Here is an 18,374-nt window from a genome sequence, read left to right as displayed (position 1 = left end):
GTGTGTGTGTGTGTGTGTGTGTGTGTGTGTGTGTGTGTGCGCGTGCGCGTGTGTACGTACCTGCATGCCTGTGTGAGTATTGTTACTTTCTGTCTGTCTGTGTGTGTGCGTGCCGTGCATGTATTTGTAAGTACAGCCATGTGCCTGCCACAATGACACGACCTCTGCAATTCACTCCCTGGAAGATTTCATATAAATAACTAAACAGCATGCAAAATGCTACTCCCAAGGGAGACGCTCTATCTGGGCCTCATTCTTGTTCTCTCTCTCTCCCTCCCTCCCTGTCATTGTCTCCCTCTCTCCCTCCCTCCCTGTCATTGTATCTCTGTCTTTCTCTCTTCTCTCTGTGGGTCTCTTTTTCTCCTCTCTCTGTGGGCCAAGAATAACTGTCTTCCATACAACAGTCTAATGGAAAACAAGTGGAGTTGTTTTGGCTGAAACCATGTGGCATATTTAGCCCCTTCAGTCTTGTGTGTGTGTGTGTGTGTGTGTGTGTGTGTGTGCGTGCGCTCTTCCTCTTCTCGGGGGGTAATTTGAGGCCACATGGTAAACTTGGTGGGTGTTCCTCTTCCTCCCAGCCTTGGGTTCGGTGGCTGTTTGACTAGAACAGACAGAAGTCAATGCCTCCTCACGCTATTGTACAAACTGGCATATTGTTGCCTCCGGTGCTGCACCTGTTCTACGTAGCAACAGGGAGACGTAAATAAATATTGGTCCACTTCCTTGTTTCAACCCCGTCTATGGCGCTACACATACAGACACCGTTACATGCACACCCTTCCTATTGCCCCTAAGGGGGCTTCAAGGGTTTTGGCAAGCGGTCCCAGAGTTGCTGAATGTTGCATTCGATCAGTGGGATGATTTATTTAAAGCTGTTGGTTGGTGGGCTAGTTGCTGTGGTCCTGGGGCGGTGTGGCATCATGATACCAGCTGCTGTCCTATTGATCCAGTATGGACTGGTGGAGGAAAGAAGAGGACTTCTCCAGATGTCCTTGATATGGCCAATACCCTATACTGTGTTATCCACATAGACTTAAGTGTACCACTGCATTGATTGATGGCTTGTCCTGGCTATATTCACTGGAGAGAAGGGGCTATCTCTTTTCATCTCTTCCAATGTGTATTTTCAGTAAAACAGTTCTTTGTTTTGTTAGCAAAGATAGGTTGGGACATTGAGTACCCCTGAGACCTTAGTACACACATAGAGCCAGTCACTTAGTGTACAGTACATACTGCTCATGGCCTTTCATTTTATGGTGATATGAATGCCACACACAGAGGAAAAACTAGCATACAGTATCTGTTGCATGTTACATTTTTACGTGGCTTATTGGCTTCTTGGGCATTCCAGGTAATCGCAAGCACACGAGCAGTACGGCACTTATTATGCAAGGCTCTCACTCTCAACACAGATCTTTTCCTCATCAGAAGCGGGCTGTGGAATAAGCACACTTCTCAAGAGGACAGAGGATTACCAGGGAATGAAAGCAAATGGGCTGACACGACTTTCCTTTTGCACTGAGGAAAAAAAATAGCTAGCTGCTTTTAGCACAATTCTTCCATTACACTGAAATAGTCTCTGATCCCAGCGAGGCTGTGCGGCCCCCAGGTGCTGTGGCCCCTCAGTCCTGGGGCCTCAGGTAAGCTGTAAGCCGTGGAAAAATACCCCTTAAGCCGCATTAACGCCGCCCAGATATACACATGGCCCACAGCGATAACGGCAATAACCTCAAAAACTCATCCACCCAGAGCCATTCATCCTCGCGGTATAAAAACGAAAAACAAATTCGCAGAATTTGGGATGGAAAGCTCTCCAACTTGCGCTTTTGAAGACTCCACCAAATCCCCCCGCCCACCTGCCACCACATACAAAAATGCATGTGCTCAATTACTCAGTAAAAAACCATCAACATCATTCTGGCTAGCATTGCTTAGCAGCAGTATCTCTATGCGTTATGTGCATGCTTCTTTAATGGCATCATGTCTGTGTGCTTAGGTGACAACAGTGGACAGGTTCCAGGGTCAGCAGAATGACTACATCATCCTCTCACTGGTCCGCACGAAAGCAGTGGGACACCTGAGGTAAGCAGTAAACACATTTCCCCTCTCCTGAAATACGCACACTTCACAGGAAGGAACTACTCTACGTAAATATACTTGTCTCAAAAGAATAAAAGCATTGGGAAAAGGACACACCTTGGATGACTTTGGCTATCTAGAGACAACAATTCTCAAGGGATTTCTTTTTCTTGTTTTCTTTTCTTAGCATACAACGTTGGCACGCACAGAAAAGTTCTAGTTCTCGCTCTGTTAAGCTCTCTGCTTAATTTCACAGACAGGGGGGGATAAAGACAGCTTTTGGGACTGTGGCAGAGAGCAGAATGAGTCTTTTGGAAGTACCCACATTTTTTTGGTGTGTGTCAGGGTTAAGAGAAGCCATTGTGCTGTGATGATTGGGGTGAGAATAACGAACAAAGACTGATCAAAGGCAATTCATAAGAGCGGTCTCTTGCAGGCTTTAAGTGACATGTTGGTTCACCACTGTGCAATGGTACTGTAGGTTTGAATTTTTTTCATCCTGTGTCCCATTGTTCTTCTTTTCAAACTCCTTTCCTTCCTTGCCTCTCTTCTTTTTCGCTTTTTAATCATGAATTGATATACAGTATATAGTCAAAACGGCTTTAATTTTTAGGGTGTTGCTGATGAGTTTTTAATACTCTGAATGTCTTAATGCCAGACCACTGAGGCAAAACTCTGCCTTCAGCACTTGCTAAGCTGCTAATGTGCACCATACTGACCACAGTGCTCTGATGTATAGTGAGTGACTGCAAGTGAAAACTTGTCCTTACAGATAGCCTCTAACAACCACACTCACCTGGCCTCACATTGGAAAGTCTGCAAATGGAGCCTAATGCCTGATTTATACTTGGTTGCACGCCGGGTTGCACACTGTAAATAGCTGATCTACAGGCTTACAATGCGTCGCAGTGCAACACATTGTCAGCTTGTAGATCTGCTATTTGAAGTGCACAACATCGTATAAGTAGCAAATAAGTCATCCTCAGTTCTTTTCTTTTTTTTCTTTTGGCATACGCGCACCTATTTCCCTGATAGCGAAGGGTGTAGATAAAAGCCGGCAGAGAAAACATTGAAGACTCCATTTTGTTTATTTATTTATTTTATCCCCGACCTCATCTCACAGATAAAGCCAGGAAATTGATGGCATTGCCTGTGAGAAGTGCAGTAGGGCCATTGAGAGGGGTAGTTCATCTTATTGGCTGTAACCCAGCCTGCTTTCCTTTCTGCTATCTTTCATTTAATGTTGTCATTTTATTCTCTGCCCACACACGAGGGATGGGTTTAGAAAGCACTCCTACCATAATGCATGCTAACGCTACAGTTATCCACTGAAGAGTACAAGAGACACTGCCTCCCCCTGCTTGCCCCAATGAAAGTAGTTCTCATTGGTGATGCATGCATTATAAAATGTATGCATTGTAACAAATTGTTGTATTTTTGAGTATGAGATATGTTATTGATAAATATGAAATACCTGTAGACATTACAATTAATCACATCTTTATAATTCATTCATGTCTTGTGTTCCTGTTAGTGAATGGCTTGTTAAGAGCATTGATTCATGGGAAGTTCCTTGCTGTCACTTGGATTTTACCCCATGCTGTGATCACTCTGGCATACCCCGAGGCCCACCTCACACCCATTCACCCCCCTTCCCATGGCAACCTGCTGCCGTGACAACCACAGGGGATACAGCTGACCAAGCTGACCCTGGATCTGACAGGAGACGCATTACTGCTGCTCCACGTGGAGACAGAACCCCCCCCCCCCCCCCCACACACACACACACACACACACACACACACAGATGTACACAGATTCCAACATCCTCCGACATGTACATGCACTCACATGTGGGGTTACTCATTCTCTCTCTCTCTCACACACACACACACACACACACACACACACACACACAGTACTTGTCCACTTTGCCCTGTCGTGTCATGGAACAACCCAGGTGGGAGTCACTAAACCGAACGATGTCCCCAGGCTACTGTGCTTCGTGATTGGTTTGGCTCATCTCAAGCTCCGTGCTCATTGGTTGTCCGCTGTTGCGGTTTGTCTCTGTGGCAATGTTGATGTACTTTAGAGTCCCATGTATGTACCGTGCATCCTCTTCAGCTTGAGATTTACAATGCTGTATTTACTCACACATTGATGCTATTGGCTGTACACATTAACTGACTCTTAAATCCTGCACATTCTTTTCCGTAAACCCTTCCCCCCCACATAATTCATCCACACACTGTACATATTGCAGAGATTAATCTTGTTAATCTCATGCTCTGCTCATGTCCTCTCTGCATTCTGCATTTTTGGCTGCATTAGTGTGTGAGTGAGAGTATCTGTACGAATATAGGTTTGTGCGCTCTTCATATGCATTCATGAACACATAGCGGGTGAGGGAGAGCCAACTTGAGAGCCATATGATTCTACATAAAAACCAAAGATTGGTTTGAATCTCACCGTGGCCGCTGTGAGAAAGCCAAAGTCATATCCTTTCCTCCTCATAACCTCTATCACGTTTCCACGCTCGAGAGAGAAGCTCTGCATCAACCAAGCTGTATTTGTCTCATTGATTTATTGGCCAGATAAAGTGTGCACTTCTCTGCAACGGCAATATGTTGCATATACTGTATGTGACATATTAATTATGTTGCAGAGCAAGTGTCCACCCCACCCCCTTTTTTCTTGAATAGATCTCACTGTTTTATGTCTCAAATGATAGAATGTGTCAATGCACTTGACATTGGTCATTTCTCCTTCTCTATATATCATATCGTCGTTGTCAGACAGAAACCTTGGATTTCCATATTTAATCTTTTTATGATTTTTCATGAATTAATGCCCCATTTTATACTTTGTCATGAAAGTGTTAAAAATAACAAACTTACAACATGATGCGAGTAAGTGATGCATTGTGGGCTCGTATATCAGCTACCTTTGCTATTTTTTATTTTTACATTTTCTCCTATAGAATCATGCCCAAAAAAGGATTCTGTCTGTGGATTTTATAAATATATAACCAATTAAAAGTATAAGAAAATCTTTTGACTAAATAGCTCTTGATTTAAATAATAACTACATTGGACCCATTTGAACACAAGTACTTTTTTCCCCCGTTGCTTGAAAAGTAACATACAAGGTTTCTACCTGACAGCAACATGTCTGTGTTGGTGGAGTACAGTATGTAGTGTTATACTGTACTGGTGTTGCCTGAGGTGGAATCTGTTTTTCTTTCAACACCCTGTAGCTACTTATCTTAGTAGGGTCCTCTAACATAGAGTTAAAATTAGAATTCATTTCAGTGCTTAACTAGCTGTGTGTGTGTGTGTGTGTGTGTGTGTGTGTGTGTGTGTGTGTGTGTGTGTGTGTGTGTGTGTGTTCTCAGGCAGCTTAAATGTGGCATGTGGAGTTTCACTATCACAAGAGCAACCTGTAAACGATCTTTTATTAAACACTTCGCCTATTGCAGACAGTCGAATCGACCCCTCGATTCGCTAATCCCTTAAACCTAGTGGATGGAGAGTGGGCCAACATATCTGCCCTCTCTCTTCTCTTCCCCCCACCCTCTGTTCCTTTTTTATCTCCACCCTCAACTATAGCTAGCTTATCCTTCTCTAAACCTCTACCTCCTACACTTTTTATTTCATTTTAACTCCAATATGTTTCACTCCCCTTCCTATCTGATCCTTTCAATTCAAGTTCCCCCAGCCCTTGCACTCAATGTTCATCCTTCCTCTTTTCTGATCTGTTGTCTTCCACCCCCAGTTATTTATTTTCAATCTTTCTTCTCGTCTCTTCCCAGGGATGTGAGGCGTCTGGTGGTAGCCATGTCCAGATCCAGGCTGGGTCTGTACATCTTCGCCCGAGTGTCTCTGTTCCAGAACTGCTTTGAGCTCACCCCCGCCTTCAACCAACTCACAGCCAGACCTCTGCAGCTGCACATCAGACCACACGAATACTTCAACCAGGAACAGCCCGTGAGTAGAGATGCACGCATGTGCAGAGAGTCGGACGTGTTTTCCCAGAGCACCCTTATTTCCTAGTCTTTTGACCACTTAAGCCCTGTATACTTTTGCATAAATAGGTAGGTGTTCATGGCGCGTTGCAAGCTTGTTATTTTTGAGCGGTGTAGCCGCTCCTATAAGTGGGTTTGGGACCGTCGTGAAAAGACCGTCGTGAAAATGTGTCTTTCGCTGTACTGTGATTGGCTGACTATTCACACTCTTTGCTCAGTACTGTGATTGGCTAGCGAGACGCATGATGAAATTAAAAGTGAGCTTCCATCACTGTGATGACCACTGTTCTAAATAACACCGCTCACTTCACACTGGGTGTGATTTTTGAAAATGTTGAAATGTTTTCGTTTTATCTATGCCTATAATGACACAGGGACTCCAGGTTGAAAGTGGTTACTTTCGCATATACCCAAATACCGTTTTCCTTATTCTGCAATGCTGTTCTCCATCCTAGCTCACCCCATTTCCCTGTCTAATCCTGCCTCTATATTCTGAATGGAATCTTGATTCCTCTTCTTAGCCTTTGGTCACAAGTCTTACTGTGGCTTTAGCGCCCAAGGGCCTCCAGTCTGTTAACAGCATTCTACAGGGGCCGTCTGCTAGCCAGGGGAACTACAGGCCCGGGCTATAATTAACACTCAAAGGTCAGAAGTTCTGTGCTGCTCCCCCAAATCCCGCCGGAGCGAGACGGCCACTGTCTGGTCATTGTGCGTTTCACTGACTGGTGTGAGTGGAAACACCCCCCAACCTGACACATGCTCCAACACTGCAGCACTTGCTCCTGAGAGGGACAGCTCGTTTTGGGCACACACGTGCCCCCCATGCTGGGCCAAGCCTATGTGGAGCCAGGCAACTCCTGCTGTTGCCTGTACCGTAATGCAGTTTTTAAGTCAGCCTTTTTTCTCCCATTTAGCCTTGAGCATAGCTATTATAAATTGTTTAACAGTGTGGACGTGGAACCGGTTGCAGCTCTGCATGCAGCTTTATACATTTACAGCAGCTGATAACTGTACTGGACAAGACCGTAAAACATCTATTACTGCAAAATGGGGTTTCGGGAAGCACTTTAAGGCGCTCTGCCTGTGATAGTTTTACAGCGATAAAAGCACAGACGGTTTAGTTTTACAACGCTGCAGCCCTCATTGTGCTCAGATCCACTTGCTGCCCATACAAGCCGCTGTGATTTCAACCTATTACCTCGCTATTTAGGATGCAACGGTCCAGTTGAATGAATACTGTACTCCTCCCCTCCCTCCTCAATGTGTCCTCTGCGGCCTATCCCCCTGCATACTAATTCATCAAACCATACAACTGTGCAACCACTTCTTTTGATGTAGCGTGACCATTGATCTTCGGAAACGGCCAACAGGAGATGTGTTTTTATTTAACAAGGCGCCTGGTGAGCGAGTTCAGCATTATCTCCCTGTACATTGTCCCGCAGATCAATTGTTAACAAGGATGTAATACATTTGAGAATTTGTGCTAACAAGGTAGGTACAGGCCCCCAGCATCCCTCACTCAGATCGGCTTCTGGGAACAAACTTTAACCATCTCTCACTTTAACTCTTCTTCCTCTTGTTCGTCTTTGCAGAGAGAAGCTTCTAATCAGCCCGACCAGGTCATAAAGAATATGCCTGAGATGGCCAACTTGGTGTACAATATGTACATGCGCATGATCCAGAGCCAGCAGTACAGACAGGTAAAAAAGAAAAAGCCTTCAAATAATGTTCAAATCAAACCTAGATATAGACGGCTAGCCTTCTGCAGAGCCGCAACGTAAACATTTTATTAATTATATATTTATACAACTCTAAAAGACACACATATCACTGCAAATCATGCCAAGATGTCTTACAGTTTGCCATGGTGCAGCTCTTAAAGCAGTCTCTCTCCCTAGTTGCTTTTTTTTTTTTTTTTACTTTAAACTTTAATGCAGCGCTAGAAATAGGTCATGTATTAGAGCACTGTTTTAGTTCTGAGTGTGGAGCCTTAACAGGCCACAAGCCTAACATATGCAGAAGCTCAAATGAGTTTGAACTTATCCCCTGCTGCTTTTAACCTTCCCATCCAGAGAGACATGAATGTTACATACCATAAGGGAAGCCATGTTTTGACACTAGACTAGATGTATTCTCAACCCAGTTGGCTTCAATACAGAATGTTTTCCAGTGGAAATACACAAATGTACAATAAGCTGAAGAATATCATGAAACTTGAGGGGAAAGGATTTTATAAAAATGTAAAGGTTGAATCATCTTTACCCCCCCCCCCCGCCCCCACCACCACCATTCCCCTACAGCAACAGCAGCAGCTTGCTCCACCCCCACAACAAACCAAGACCGTTGTCTTGGCAACCATCTCCAAACCAGACGAGGACACCCCAATGGAGCAGGAGAACCAAGAGGGCAAGGCTAAGAGCTTGGAGGCGGAGGTGGCGCAAACCCCAGAGGAGGCAACGACAGTGAAGGCGGCACCCCAGGAGGAGATGGAGCAAACCCCGGAGGAGGACACAGCAGAGAAGGCGGAGCCCCAGGAGGAGAATGAGGAGCGCGCTAAGATGCCAGAGCACCCCGGCAGAGACAGCGACAGCGATGGGGAGGACAGCGCAGATGAGCAGGAACCATAGAGTGTTCCATCTCTGCCTCATCAAGAGTGTCGGCTTTGGGAGGCTCATGTATACCTGAAACTGACCGTTACAGAGAGAGAGAGTCCATGACTGTAGAGTCAATAATCCTGTTTTAGATTTTTTTTTCTACTGGAGCCACAAAGAATTCACACAGGGAAGATCTGGAGAACAGTGATATATTTGATTTTTGTGAAACACCTTTTGTAACCAATAGTACTTTTTTATTAAAAAAAATGAAACTAAACGCTCAATTGGATTTCTAGTCTGTGATATATATTTTACTTTACACACTTGAATGGGTTTGTAAAATGCTCACTAGGAAGACATTATTCTCTCAGTACCTCTTCTTTACACACACAATATAATATATATATATTGGTTCATCATGTTCAAGTCGTGGTAAAATCTTAGTCATGATATACAGTACTTCATCCTCCCTTACCGTTTTGAAGCACAACTGCAATTTGGCAATATGATTGGCAGACAAGCTGCTACTATTCAGCATTTGTAGGTCTGTCACCCAGCCACCATGCATGCAGGGTGAATTTCAACCGGCATTGTACAGATATTGTACAGTCACCCAGTCCCTTTTCCATTCATAACTTGCATATGGGTCTTACTTAACTGTGGAGAAGACAGATGAGGCCACAACCTGCAGGCAGGCAGACTCTAGTCGTTACCGTGCACCACATGTTAGCTTGCCGTTACCTCATACCTCAGGCAGACTTGTCCACACTACAAAACCCCAACCCCTACTGTCTGAGTAGAGAGGTCAGTTGCACAGCTGCTCCAACCGCTGCATGTTTAACAGTCCTCGCATTGACTTTGCTGGGGATCATGTGAGTAGATTCATTCAGATGAACTAGCAGCCATTCGAATTATTTCTTTTGTCATCTCCCTTAGCGGTGGGGCTCTAACGGTAAGGTCAGTCGGCTCAACACTTTGATCCAAAATGAGATATCTCGAAAACTGTCTGGATTGCCATTGAATTTGCAGTGCAACTTGGGGGATGAGTCGTACTGATTTTGTTGGCCCCATGGCCTGAACTGTGGCGGCACCCGTAGGCCAGTATTTCCACTTGCACGATGGGTGGAGATCTATGAAACTTGCTGAGCACATTCATGCTCCCTGGAGGATGAGCCCAAACAATTATGATGACCCCAATGCCTTTACTCTAATACTGCCGTAAAGCCACAATTTCCACTTGCATACAAGATATCTGAAAATAATTTATAATGGATGGATTGCCATGAAACTTGCAGAGCAAATTCATGCTCTCCAAAGGATGAACCCTAATCATTTTTGAGTACCCCCTGACCTTTCCTCTAGCTCTTTGGCCAAAATGTAAAATTTACACTCAAAATATGTTATAATCTAATATCATATTGCAATAATATTGCACAATGAACCCCACTGATTTTGTAATTTACAATGTGTTAGTCTACTTCATTTCTAGCCCCAGTGAAAGCACTGACGTTTCAAATTTGTACAATTGGGTGTAGGTAGCATGGCTTTTAGAGTCTTGTTTTAAATTGAAGACAAGAAGCTCATGTGGCGATTTACATCTGTATTGAAAGTCAACATTTTGGTCTGCAGGCCTTTATCAAGACAATACCAAAGTATTTATCAACTCAAAATGAATCTTCATGTATTGGCGGACATGGATAGACCATAGAGGTATAATATAACTAGAGGGCGGATTGCCCCGCCCCCAGCTATCATTTCAATGAATGTGCTCAGTGGCGTTTTGAAGCACCCGGAAGACTGCCGGAAGTAGAATTATTGGTTCGATTTTGACCACACGTAGAGTTATGAGCATGCGCACTAGTGTCATTTTTGCGTTCTACGGCAGCCTGTGTGTCAAGGATTGAACGCGGGATATTTATGAAATTCACTGGTGATGCCTATGTATATGTAAATGCATATGTATTTATGTATAATATGTTTACATATTTATATCTATATATATAAATATATATCAGTATGTTTTGCTCGCGCATGTATTTCTCCCCGCCTGCAGTTCCAGCTTTGGCCACTGGGGTGGCGGCTTCAAGATTTCTCAGCGGCTCTGGGGGCTTGGGATAGACCCGCATTTGATCGATACAGTGGCTTTGGAGGTATCATTCCAGTTCCACAATTATACTTCTGCTAAAGCAGTCCACTATGAAGGTAGGCCACTAACTTCTGGGTTTTTCCCTTTCTGAGAAACCTACTAAAAGTATGTTTAATATTATGACATTGAAACACTGATTTTTTTCTTTTCCCTCAGGCAGTATGTCCAATCTTTGTACTGTATCAATACATTATTGACATACAAGATATGACCTAAAGTGTGTATGTATATATAGTGTATGTAATCCATAATTATACTATAGCCGTTAGCCATGTGAAAGATCAACAACCCTTTTTATGACATACATAAAACTACATATTGTTGGGAGCCTAGAAAAACAATGCAGAAAACCCATGGCAACAACTGCAGTCACATGAATGTCCACATTGTGTAATATCCTCCCCCAACTTCAGGCTGCTAATTACTACATATCTGTTTAGTACGAGCTTGACTGTTGGGCATTCAGTTCCCTGTGGTATACCTTGTTGTAGTAAATTAGGTCTAAGTGGTGGGAAGTGGCCACTGTGCACCCAGACGATCCCTTGGAGCCCCAAGCAGGGACTTGAGACTGGAAGCAGCATCCACGGTCAGGGAGGAGAACAGGCTCTCGCTTTCTCCACAGCTTTCCATTGCTGAAGGTGAACATGTCTTTTATACTCACGCGACAGGTATTCATTAGGTTCATTGCTACTTTGCAAAGCACTGTTTTAACTATTGCTATGGGCTGTTTGTCTCTAAAAACTAACTGCATGCAGTGAAACTGTTGTGTACATTTGTTTATGATCACAGTTGGGGCAGTAATGTATTGTCCTCTGAACATAGTCAAAGTTCTCTTAAGCTAGGCTATTGTGGCAATATAATAATTGTTCCTGTGCAGATTTATTGGAATGTTAACTGTCATATTGTGGAAATGTATATATCTTGTGTTTACAAGATATTGCACAAGTAGCAGATGAATCGGCAAGCCGTGATTTGATTATTATTATTATTAATCCAAATACTGCATTGATCATATTTTACTCATTTAGCAGAAATTGTAAATGAAAAAAGAATTGCTGCCAAAGCAGAAAAGGAGTGACTGCACTCCTGACTCTCATAACATTCCACCGTCTCTGCATATTGGCCTTTCAATGCCTGCATTGTCTCTAAATGTTTTGATAAGCTGCACGGTGTTCCCAAAAAGCACGAGATGTGCTCGTGTTTTGTGTAATTCATGACCTCAGCCCTAGCCTTATGTCGTGTGACTGTCTCAACAGGAAATTGCATACCACAAAGCAAACTGGGAAGTGTTGGGAGAGGAAGAAAAACACTAGCTCTTTAAACTGTAACTGGGTTGTGGAATCCCAGCAAACTAGACTTTGACACTCATAAAACCACAATTTATACAATCTCAACTTCAAGGCTTGATCTCGGACCAAATATTCTGGCAGTGATTTATTTCTTTTCCCCCCTTTTTTTATTATAATATTGGCAGAAAGAATAAGTTATACACAATACATTTATGCAAGATTACAGCACTGCAGTGCACGATAAAGGGTATAGAGAAGAACAAGTGGGGTTAGGGAAAATAAAGAGTATGGAGAAGGAAAAATATAAAATGATATATAAAAAGTATGGAGAAAGAAAAATATTAAATTATTTAAAGACAGAATTTAGGGGAAAAAATATTTAAATTAAAAAAAAAAAGTACTTGTTATTTTTGTACCCCTTTTCTCCCAGTTCAATCATTATGCGAATTGATTCCACCCCACACATTTCTGTGTGTTGTCACTGCTGTTGTATCCTACTGACTCACCTGCCAGTGAGGAGCCGCCACCAGGAGGATGTAATCCTTCGTCCAATCCTCCCACCAAACACTCCCTGCTGACAGGTGCCGCTCCAGCCCGTAGGAATACGTGCAGTGACAATTATCACCCTCCACACCCGGCTTCCCTCCCCCGAACGGGCCAATTTTGTTCGTATAGAGACGCTCGACAAAGCCGGATACACCATTGCAGATTCGAACCCGCAACCTCCGCAGTGGTGGTCAGCCACTTGACCACTGCCCCAACCGAGCACCCAAAACAAATACATTTATAACCAAATATATTGTCACTGTCGGGCAGAAATCTTGTAACTTCCATTTTCATAAATTAATTCAATATTTTATACATAGCCATGTGACAGTGAAAGTAGCGAAAATAGCTGATCTATTGATCTGAAGTTGTGAGCTTGTAGATTGGCTGTTTTAGCTGTCTAAAGCTTTCTACAGTCAACAAAGTTTTCTGTTGACAGTGATGACATGAATCTCTATGCACTTAGAAGGGCCAAACATCCCCATCAGCAACATGCAGCCAGTAAGACAACCAACAGACTTTATAATGGTGGCAAAACAGTACCAATACTCAAGATGTATATGTTTTGTTATCACTGTACTTTTTAAATATTATTCCCCTTCAATCTCTCATCTCTCACATACTGAGTGTCTTTATACGTGAATTACATGAAAGCAAACATATTTTATAATCTTTCAGTGTGCATACAATTGGAACCTTGCACTGAATAAATCATCAGGCAGATGGCATTTACACATTCCAGTTATCTGTGCTTCATCACAGATAATAAACAATCTGGATCCCCAAATACCAACACACTGTGTCACCCATTGTCATTTGTTATTAATGTTGACAGCTAAATAATGCTTTATTACGGACGTCATGCATGATCGCTGCTGTTAGCAGGTGATTCATGTGTCAGGGCTTTTCCTCTGTGGGGTCTAAGTGGGCGGCCAGTTGACCTCAGCAGCCAGACGTGCACTGTGGTTGTTGCATGGCACTGCCGGCTTATCGTGCTTTGTCAAGACCACAGCTAAATCCTGACAAGTACATCCAGATCATCAACAGGGCACGTTCCAATCTGATAATCTCCCTATCATCACTAAAGTGGTGTGGACAGGCATTGGGACTCTATTCCTGTTATTTTTGCAGAGACTGACATGGCCAATGGCTTCAGAGATGGAAGCCCTGTCTTACAGCAAGACTCAAACTACAAATGTCCTGATCTGTGATTAGTCTGGTTGATTAAAATGTGAATTAGCATATATATATATTTTGAATATACTGTAATATGTTTTTAAATTAGACCATTCCTATTATGTGTCTTATGAGTATACCACAAACTTTTTTCCCATGCTCTCAACTTCTCTCTCTCCCAGACTAGGATGGCCAGTTGTGGGTCATGTTTCTGGAGCATCATCTGGTTGGTGGTTCTTCTGTGCGTGGGTTGGCCACTCAGCGTTACCCTGGGGGCTCTCTATGGCCTCGTCACCCCGCTCACCACCTGCATTGGCCTGGACCGACTCTCTGACCTACTCCTGGAGGGAGCCAACCTGGGTCGAACCTGCGCCCAGAACATGAGGCACGGCAAGCCGTTGTGTTAACCACTTGACCACTTAACCACAAAGGTTTTCTAAATGTTTATTTTATTTGAACCTATGCTATGCCCAAAATTGGGACACCAGGGTTAAAGTGGTTAAGATTTTGAGGTCTAACAAGAAATCAAATGGGAAACCAGTGCACACTTGATATTCTTCTTAAGAGAGAAGTGTGTTACTTTTCATTCAAGTCTTGTAAGGTCTGTTTTATTATGAGATGTCCTGAGGAGCTTTGAGACACTTTGGTTTCAAATGCTGATGTGAAATGTACTTTGAGAAAACTTTATACAATATAATATAAACATATTTTGTTGGTCCAGAAGGTCTGGAAAAATGGGTTCCACTTGCTTGGTGAATATGTAATAACCATGAATTTCACATTTGTGTGGGTTTGTCTGCAATGAAATAGGCTTTGTGTTCATGGTCTGTGATTGCTGTTTAATTCATGATGACACTGCTTGGGGCAGATAAGAATGGAAATAGCTATTCAACAATGAAGACGCTCAGACATGTAAATGAGTTTATGGAAATTTAAAATACGATTAAAATTGCTTTGAACTTGTCTTCTGTTGGTTGATTGAGTTGTTGCAGACAGAATTTGGTAGAAAATGCACTGGTCAGGTCTTACAAAATGGTCAATAAAGAGCCAAAACATTTGCAAAAATAGCAATAGATACAAAATGTTTGTAAAAACATAATACAATAACAATTGCACGATGTGTGTGTGTGTGTGTGTGTGTGTGTGTGTGTGTGTGTGTGTGGAGCTAATCTCGCAAACCGCTGGACCAAGTGACAAATTACTATTTATTTTTTACCACATACTGTATATTGTATACTTTTATAAGTCAGTGGGGCTCAGATTAAACCTTGCCAAAATTTGAAGTCATGCATCATAGACAACTGTCATCATAGATGACTGGAATCACAAAAGGAATCTAAAAGTTAGTCCGAGATCCACATTGGAGCCACGCTGTTCCTATTTGGATCCCGAGATCCACATGATTTGATTGATCTTTTTCTCTCTTCTACTCACACTTAAAAGATTTGTGGTTTAATCAACAGGCATACAACTTTAACTGTGACCTCAGCTGTTTGTCTATTCTGTTGTGCTATACAGAATCCTGGAAAGAGATTTTGGCAATGTTGAATTCCATCACTAGACGCTACACCTGTGATTCAATCTATTGTGCTCTGAGCTATCGTGACAAATTGTTGAGGTAAGGCTTGTGCTTTAACAAATATTTTAGAGGACTATCATAGTAAATTACCATTTTTCTTTTTTTATGCTGCATAATAGCGTCCTTGAGTAACCTTTCATTTAACTTAAATCAAGCTGTAAAGACTAAGTCACTCTGGATAAGAGAATGTCTGCTAAATGCATACATTGTATGACTTTTTGCAATCATTGCTCGGTACTACTGATTCTCTGTCAATTGCAATTGGCAACCTGTGTCTGCTAAACAAACAATCATTATTATTGACAGTGTCCTTAAATGACTTGTAAAGGTGGAATGAGGCCACTTTTGTTTTACCCCAGTGTCGGGTGGGGTAACATATGAAACATAATTTCAGCTCAAAAGAAATCCCACAAAAGTGGTGTGCCAACTTCATCTTTCCAACAACAGTCAAAAGTACACTTTTGTGCACGATGTTGAGTCTGAAAACTCAAAAATCTCATGTCACTTTTGACTGACATTGTTAAGGGTGACGTAACGGTTATGTGACCGTTACGCCATCTCCGACGATGATGTCATCCCTCGGCCCTTTATCTATCTCGTCGCCTTCCTCTTCTAGCTGTCTGATAATAAAGATTACTAACAGTTTCTTAAAGTCTATTCAGCTAACTATCTCATACCCTTTTAGTTGTTCATCCGAGCAACTCTGACGATAAGCTTAACAGCCCAATACTCCAGGAGGCAACTAGCCGGCCTGGACTCGCTCGTAGATCTTCACCAATCTACCTTTTGAGGTCTTCCGACTTCACCCCCCTAACAGACATTGGTTTGCCAGCGGCCTCGGAAATCATTCAAATGTCGGTATTAAAGCTTAAACCTACAAATCCGGGTAGGTATCGCCAACGCATTTTTGTAGCTCATTCACATTTTATTCATTAATATTTTATTTGCAACTCAAAGAGCTATTTAACCAAATGTTTTAGGCTGTCGCTGTTGACTGATGCACAGTGACTAAAACTCAGTGATGCTTTTTATACGTTGGGTTCTAATCCTTGAGCAATTTCTCCGAAAAAGGACTGGCTGTAGTGCAATATGTATGTCTGTCATATGAGATCCTGTTACACTATGTTTTTTTCTGGGTTTGTTCTTCTCCCAAACGCCCAGAGGGGCAGAATAGCACTTGCCAAAAATCGCCCGATTTTAATTTCAACTTTGTTCTTTCTCTTTTATTACACTCAGAAGCCTTGGCAGAGGATACAGTGAGCTTGGCTTGCACAGGGTATAGGATCTGAGAGCCAAGTGGATGGATGCACATGAGAGAGAGATGCCTGGGTTTAGCTGGTGATTTTTTCATTTGAGTTTGAGTATGGAAAAAGCTTGCTCCTTATTGGCTGCAAAGTAACAATCCAGAGTGATAATTTAACTCGGAGTGTAAAAGTGAAACCTGGCTTACGACCTTAGGAGTCCATTTTTACACTCCCAGAATTAAATTAGCACTTTGGTTACTGTGTGAGGAGACCTAGGAGGTTTAGAGAGAGGAAATGTAGGCCTCCTCATCCAATTAATCACATGCTGGTTTGTAATCTCTCACACACACACACACACACACACACACACACACACACACTTTACATATTACATTATTTTACATTCATACACACACTGAAGTGGGAACATTTTTGTATGACTAACTTAGGGACTGCCAGAGTTAGACTGCCCTGAATGTAAAGCTACTACATTCCTCATAATGTGATCTACAGTATGTGCTAATGAGCTGTGACTTAATGTATGTGTGCAGTAAATGAGAGAGAGAGTGTGCGAGCGAGAGTGCTTGCTTGCTTGCTTGCCTGCCTGCCTGCCTGCCTGCCTACTTGCTTGCCTGGCCGCCTGCATGCATGCACGTGTGTTACCACCCAGAGGGTTTCTACTCTAGCTTGGCATTTCCTAGCTCTCATCAGGCAGGATGCATCCTCTCATATCCTCATCTCTAGTCTGCATGACTCCTATCTCCTTCCGCTCATCTCCTTTCTCTAGTCTGCCTGCCTCCTATCTCTCCTCTCTCCTTGTCTGCCTTCCTCCTATCTGTATATGTGGGATGCAAGCCATCGGACTCTTTAGTAGTGTTTGGTCTGTCAATTGTCAATTTTTAATTTTGTAGACTATGCTTAGATGCCTATTTTAGATGTTTTCTATTACTATAATGTGTTTTTATTTTCTTATTTTTATTGATGTCTCTATGAGAGTTGCTGTAACATCTTAATTTCCCCTCGGGGATGAATAAAGTACCTACCTACCTACCTATCTCCTTCCTCTCCTCTCCTCTCTCCTTGTCGGCCTGCCTCCTATCTACTTCCTCTCCTCTCTCCTTGTCTGCCTGCCCCCTATCTCCTTCCTCTCTCCTTCTCTTCCTGCCTCCTATCTCCTTCCTCTCCTGACAGTCTTAGGCTCTTACCAAAGGGCACAAACTACCCCTGACTGCTGCTCCTGACTAAGGGACTGTACAGTGAATATATTCAAATACATGCAGACCATAAACACTCACACACATCCATGCACTGTATGCAAATATAGGCTGATTCGTGACAGTGAGAGTTTGCAAAATATGAAGCACTTCAGGGTGTGTGTGCTGAACAAGCTATATTGTAATTCGTTCAAAATGGTTCATGCATTTTTAATGTGAATCCCTGCCAACAGTGGTAAGTTATTGTTTGCTTGAATATGGATAGACTAACACTTCTCTGATGCTCTGAGCTCTTTATAAACAATTTGCTTTCAATTCCTTCAGCATTGTATTGGTATATATCAATACAATGCAATATTGGTTTCGACTTAAAATGTGATGGTTTAATAGTTTTTTTTTTAGCGGCGCTGATCCTGCTCTATAACTGACTTTGTCCGTGTTCACCGTCAACGTTCTGATTGGTCAGACCCGTCAACGTTCTGA

At 42.7% G+C, this 18,374-nt stretch overlaps 1 protein-coding gene and 1 long non-coding RNA gene across 4 annotated transcripts in view; both read left to right on the top strand.

Annotated features, from left to right (window-relative positions):
• aqr (aquarius intron-binding spliceosomal factor) overlaps window positions 1-8,981 on the top strand; it is a 79,265-nt gene extending 70,284 nt beyond the window's left edge. For all 3 annotated transcript variants that reach the window (XM_084044338.1, XM_084044339.1, XM_084044337.1), the window contains exons 33-36: window positions 1,997-2,082; window positions 5,891-6,065; window positions 7,696-7,803; window positions 8,404-8,981. In XM_084044338.1, the coding sequence (XP_083900464.1) occupies window positions 1,997-2,082; window positions 5,891-6,065; window positions 7,696-7,803; window positions 8,404-8,730 (696 nt within the window). In that variant the 3' untranslated portion in view covers window positions 8,731-8,981. The remainder of the gene's footprint in view (window positions 1-1,996; window positions 2,083-5,890; window positions 6,066-7,695; window positions 7,804-8,403) is intronic.
• Window positions 8,982-10,800: 1,819 nt separating this feature from the next.
• LOC311035726 lies at window positions 10,801-14,811 on the top strand. Its single transcript, XR_014599767.1, has 3 exons — window positions 10,801-10,899; window positions 11,335-11,481; window positions 14,037-14,811. It is a non-coding gene; the product is annotated as an uncharacterized lncRNA (long non-coding RNA).
• The last annotated feature ends 3,563 nt before the right edge of the window (window positions 14,812-18,374 follow it).

Source organism: Gymnoscopelus microlampas (assembly GCF_963454915.1).
Source record: "Gymnoscopelus microlampas genome assembly, chromosome: 20".
NCBI classification, from domain to species: Eukaryota; Metazoa; Chordata; class Actinopteri; order Myctophiformes; family Myctophidae; genus Gymnoscopelus; species Gymnoscopelus microlampas.
Note: the sequence above shows the minus strand (reverse complement) of the source record. Positions and strands in the feature narration are given on the sequence as shown.